Raw genomic sequence first — 6,149 nt, forward strand, 5'->3', positions numbered from 1 at the left:
ACTTGGACGAAGCGCGCCGGGTGGGCGAGTGGGGCCGCCGCTTGGGCGCTGAGCCCTACCCAGCGGAGGCCCAGGACGCCAGGGGAGCGTGGTGCCCTCAGCGGTTGTGTGGATTTAAGGATCCCGGGATGCACAGGTTGAAAATATTCGAGTCGCACTGGCTTGGACCACCCGCTGTGGGTTACTAGATAACAAATACAAGACGCCTTAATGATTTGCAGTTTCACATAAACAGCGAGTGAATCTTAGTTCAGAAGTATGTCCTAAATATGGCCCTGGACGTACTGAAAACGAAGGGTATTTATTGTTTTAATTTAATCGGTCTCCCTTTGTTAAACCTGGCCAACCTTACCGCAGGAAGTGAAGGTGAGGATCCTACTAAATGGCCAAGGCTTTGAGGATGGGGACTGTGACATTCACGTAGATGTTGCCTCTGGAAACAGCGGCAGTGTTTCCATCCTCTTCCCAAAATTTGAATACCCACGGCATCCGGATTGGCAGCTGAGACCCACTGACCGCCCTGGTTGATGTTGAACCCGCCCACGCCACAGGTGTCTGTTCTGCCAGCTGCTACCTCGGGGCCTGCCGGGGCCCATGTTCCTTGGGTCTTGTTGCCTTTCCTTATCTAAATAATCTAGGGACTAGTTTTGCAAGACTCTAGGAACTCTTGATTAACTTTACAGAACAAGCCACGGAGCCCATCTTGAAAGCGCCAATCACTATTTGATTGACAGGTCCTTGAGGCCCAATGGTGTTTCCCTAGTAAGTGTATCTATCTGGGGGTATGTAGCACTTTGCTACTTACCGCTGATAAGATGCTTTATCAGATTAGTAGGCGTTTTATCAATGCTGAAGTGAAATTACTGTGCAGTTACCTTCTGCGTGAATGCCCCTTTCCTTAAAAGCTGATTTAGCTTTGAGGAAGCTCAAGTAGAAATTGAAGGGGGAAGGGTGCCTTCCAGAAATTTGACAGGGAAGAGGGTGATATCTTAAGAGTACACCTATATCTCTCACTACCCAAGAAAACATTCTCTTAGGAAAGTTCTACTGGAACTCCTACTTCAGTAGTAAATGCTGTAGTAGATGGTTTGGGAATGACAGTTCAGTGCTGGACTTGAGATGAAAGGGACTTGTTTTCTTAGTTGAAAAGCCAAATAAAACTTCAGATTTATCCTATTTAGAGTTCCTTTGGTCCAGGCCAGCACTGCCTAACCTTTTCTGTTTAGTCTTTACCAACTCAGTCCCAGTTTTTTCTCAAAGCTGCCTTCTCCTCCTTAGTTATCCAAGGATAACATGTATTGGAAAAAAGCCATTTAAAATGGATTCAACTAAAACAGGACTAAAATTTCATGCTATACAATTCTTTAAAAAAAAAAAAAAAAAAAGCTTTGCACATCCTAGGGACTCGGGAGGCTGAGGCAGGTGGATCACAACTTGGAGGCCAGCCTTAGCAACTTAGTGAGGAAGTAAGCAACTTAGGAGACCCTGTCTCAAAATAAAAAATAAAGCTGCTGGAGTTGTAGCTTAGCGGTAGAGTGCTTGCCTAGTACACATGAGGCACTGGGTTCAATTCTCAGCACCACATATAAATAAGTAAATAAAAAAGTCTAGGGATGTGGCTTAGGGGTTAAGTTCCCCTGGGTTCAATCCCCAGTACCAAAATGAAAACAAAAAAACAAAAGCAAGCTTTAGAACCTTTGAAATATGACATTCACCTAACAACTAAAAATAGTTGAAAGTGACATTTTTTTTTTAAATGCACTTATGAAGAATGGAGCATTGATTTGGAAGGGAGCATTTTTTCTTATATCAGAATTTGAATTTTGCCATATAGTCATAAGGAAAACATTTAAAAAGATATTTGAACTTTCAGTTCTTTGTGCTATTCTTTTTTTTCCAAGACAGATTTGCTCAGGCTGGCCTGGAACTCGAGGTCTTCCTGTTTCAGTAGTTGGAATTACAAATCTATGCTACCATACCCAGCTTGTCCTACTTTATTACTCCTAAGATATTAAAATAATTCTCTTAGAAAACATCTGTTATCTCAATTCTTTTTAAAGTTTAGTGATTTCACTTTGCAATTAGTTTGTCTCATGATGTCTGATTTGCTTCTACAGTGCAATAGGGCATGGCTGAACAAAATAGATGAGTGGATAAGGGAAAGAAAGGTTGTAGGGCTAAGAAGAGAGATATATATGATGATGTTTAACTGGTTTGTTTTTTAGTGACTATTTTCCTGTTTCATGGATGCCTCCTTTTACAAGCTCCCAACAGCTGTGGCTAATAAATACTGACATAATCAGGAATTAATAATAGTAATATCAAATGTTTTCAAACTTTACTGTGTGGAAGGCGCAGTTCTGTTTTCTGCAGATAAATTTATTTAATCTTCACAAAACCCTTTGAGGTGAGAGTGATTCTTGTTCATTGTATTTTGTGGATTGGAAAACATAGGAGTTACAGACCCTCCTGGTTAGGGTACCTTATTTTCCTTAAAATCCTTAAATCTTTGTGTGTTCATTGCCACACAGAGTACAATTTCTGCCTATTTTAAAAAAATGAAAACCATATATTTTAACCCATAGTCAGGCTATCAATAGGACAGAATGTTTGAAATCTGGTGGTTATGGATTTATTTATTTATGAGAAAGATTATGCTGAACTTTAAACACAGGGAATGTGATTTTATCAAGGGAATAAGGACCATAGTTAAGAACACGTGTCCTTTTGCTTTTAGTAACCTAATGCTTTTTAAATTGATATTTACACTGATAAGTAAAACTTTTTTTTTCTATTTTATATATTTGAATGTCTATATGGAACTTGTGATAGATTATCATTTAATTAACTACACTGCCTTTTAAAATTCCTTTTAGGATGGGGAACCATGCATCATCATCTTTGGGGAAGTCAGAAACTACTCCTGTGAACCAAATCCAAGTGAGTGATGTGGGAGGTACAGGAAAATTATTTTCCTCTTCAGAAGAAAGAATTGTCTTATCCATTTGTTGCTCATCCAGATGAGCTGAGTTCAAAGGAGCTGGCTGTATCAATAACTAAGAAAACAGTGAAGAAACCATGCAGCACATGAACATGAGTTTCTATGGTTGAGAGCAGGATGGCTTGGTGACCCCAAGGGTCAGCTCCATGCTGGGCAGCGCTAGAAAGAGCAAGAGAGTGAGCACACCCGAAACTCCCCTATTTATTGGGGAGAAGACATTCGATAGAATATTTCACCCAAATAAGGCATATATAATTGGTGATGTCTTATATCAGCAGATTGACATCTTGGCAAGTCACACCCATCTCAGTTGCTAGTAGGATCACAGGCAGAGAGAGAGGAAGACACATTTGCCTCACACAGCCCAATCAGTGTGCAACACCAGACTAGTCCCCTCATACACTCAAATGCGCATACCTCACACAGCCCCTGGCTGGCTCCCTCCGGACACCCATTTAATATGCTTATTCACTGTCCAGAGGTGACAAGTTCAGCAAGCGAATTCCTAAACAAATTTTTATTTTGAAATCTGTTATCATAATTCACATGGCAAAGAAGTCCTACATCATTTTGGTAGTCATAATTTATAAGATTTATTTATTTTGGTACCACGCATTGAACCTAGAGGTGCTTAACCATTAAGCCACATCCCTAGCCATTTTTTATTTTTTATTTAGAGACAGGGTCTCACTAAGTTGCTGAGGCTGGCTTTGAACTTGTGATCCTCTTGCCTCAGACTCCTTCCCAGGTTGCTGGGATTACAGGCATGTGCCACTGTACCTGGCTGAGATTTATTCTTGTTGAAATTTATACTCCAGTTTGGATCTATAAGGCTGACTGTTCTTTCATCATACCCAGCTTAAGTCTACTGTTGACCCAGTCATGCTGTCCATAGCCTGGGAGACTGTTTGATTTTGACCTGGGCTTGCTTGCTTTTTTTTTTTGTTATTCTCACAGTTCTATTTTATTTCAGGGAAAACATACAGATCAAAATTAGCCAAAGGAAAAGATACAGAGAATGGATTTCTGCAAGGGTGCTAAATATGAAATTCTCATTGTCCTCAGATACTCTTCCAATACTGACAGTGCCATCTGTGGAGTATTGTCATCCAGTGAAGGTCATTTGAGATTCTGTGTCCTGAGTTTTTACTGAAGCTTCATTATTCAGGGTGTGGGTGATGGATTTGTTATCCAAATGGTTGAACTCAGTTTTCAACCCCAGTTCTACTCTCTGAAGGTCAGGTTGGTATCTAACCTGGCCTAGGGTTACCTGTTTAGCGTAAACATCAAGTGCGGGCTTAGGGTCCCCTCACCCCCTATAAATAACAAAGACATTTGTGTCACTCAAGAAATTCCAAAGATTTAAGGGCTTCTTTCCAGGAATCAGAGACAAAGGCAATACCTCTGTATGGGCAAAATCAAATTCTTTAATAAAAACCTTTTTTTTTGTACCAGGAAGTCAACCCAGGGGGCTTAACCATGGAGCCACATTCCCAGCCCTTTTTTTGTATTTTATTAGAGATAGGGTCTTGCTGAGTTGCTTAGGGCTTAAGTTGCTGAGGCTGGGTTTGAACTCATGATCCTGCCTCAGCCTCCTGAGTCACTGGGATTACTGGTGTATGCCTCCAGTAATCCCAGTAAGCCTGGCTTACTAAAAATCTTTTATCTGCTTATAAAAATACTAGCTACTCAGAGTGCAGTACATGCTAATGTTTAGTAGCTATCTGACAGAGACCCTAGTATGCAACAGTTACTACATAGATGATTCTGGGATACTGTATACTTTTGTGCTCTCTTGCTTTCCTCTCTTTCATGGTCAATCATAGTTAATTCTGCCTCAGAAAATTTCTTCTATATGTATGCATATTTTTCTTCCCTTGTAGCTTATAAAACATTCCCATTTCTTTCTTTCTCTCTTTTTCACCACTTTCTACCACCACATACAAAAAACTTATGCCCTGGGCTGGAGGAGTAGCTTAGTGGTAGAGGGCTTGCCTCATTTGCTTGAGGCCCTGGGTTTGATCCCTAGCACTGAAAAAAAAACAACCCTGCATTTAGTTGAATTCATGGCTGTTGAATATAACAGCAATGGTGGAAACTTACTGTGAAGGGATTGCTTCTTTTTTTGGTGCGTGGGTACCAGGGATTGAACTCAGCCTGCGAGGGAAAGAAACATCAATCTGGCGTCAACAGAAATGTCTGTCAATCAGTGGGATCTCCTGACTAATGCCTGTCAATCAGCAGGACCCTGTGGCCAATCCTGGAGTTCAGCCAACTCCTCTGACCAACTCCAACAGGACCCGGGACTCTAAAAATACCTTTTCCTGTCCCAAGCCCTACCCTTCCTGCCATGAGCCCCATAAAATCCCAGTCCGGTTGAGCTCCCATGTTTCTCCTCAGACCCTTCTGAGGTTTCTCCTCAGACCCTTCTCCTGTCCACTGTGTCAGTCTGGTCTGATGAGTTCCGCCTGGGAGTGATATTTCAAATAAAGCCTCATTTGGTGGTCTTTTTAAATCTGCCTACTTTGGTCGCTGCCCTCCTCTCCTCGACTGATCTTACATTGGGCACTCAACCAGTGACACACATCCCCAGCTCTATTAGGTATTTTATTTAGAGATAGGGTCCGAGTTGCTTAGCACCTCGCTTTTGCTGAGGCTGACTCTCGGTCTTCCTGTCAGCCTATGGAGCCCCTGAGATTACAGGCGTGTAATCCACTGTGCCCAGCTGGGATTGCTTCTTAAAATAAAAACAGACCATGAGGGTTCAGGAGAACCTGGCACTGTCACCTTGAGTTTTAGCTCACTCTCGAATCTCTTCATTAGTTTTCTATTTCATGCTGGTATCCAGCATGGTTCTTTCTTCAAATCATGGCCTCAGTGAGCCTAGGTAGAACCCATGGCAGCATAGTGGAGGCAATAGCCTGGTTTTGGTGTTGTGAGGGATTAGGTCGAATCCAAGTATTGCAAACTTCTCAATCTAGGCAGAAGGACTGAGTTAAAAGCCAGCCTTAGCAATTTAGCAAGACCCAAACCAAGCAACTTAGTGAGACTCTGTCTCAAAAAATTAAAAAGGACTGGGGATACAGCTCAGTGGTTAAGTACCTCTGAGTTCAAATCCCCGCCCCCCCCCCGCCCAAACAAAACGCTT

The 6,149-nt window shown here is 41.8% G+C and overlaps 1 protein-coding gene across 3 annotated transcripts in view; it reads left to right on the top strand.

Moving 5' to 3' along the window:
- The window catches only part of Glrx2 (glutaredoxin 2), a 10,255-nt gene that overhangs the window by 1,360 nt on the left and 2,746 nt on the right, over positions 1–6,149 (top strand). The window contains exons 1-2 of one of the 3 annotated variants that reach the window (XM_015491677.2): positions 66–136; positions 2,877–2,940. In XM_015491677.2, the coding sequence (XP_015347163.1) occupies positions 129–136; positions 2,877–2,940 (72 nt within the window). In that variant the 5' untranslated portion in view covers positions 66–128. Of the gene's footprint in view, positions 1–65; positions 137–2,208; positions 2,408–2,876; positions 2,941–6,149 lie in introns of those variants that run through there. The other 2 variants (XM_015491678.2, XM_015491676.2) reach the window with 2 other exon arrangements.

This window comes from Marmota marmota, unplaced genomic scaffold (assembly GCF_001458135.2).
Source record: "Marmota marmota marmota unplaced genomic scaffold, marMar, whole genome shotgun sequence".
NCBI lineage: Eukaryota > Metazoa > Chordata > Mammalia > Rodentia > Sciuridae > Marmota > Marmota marmota.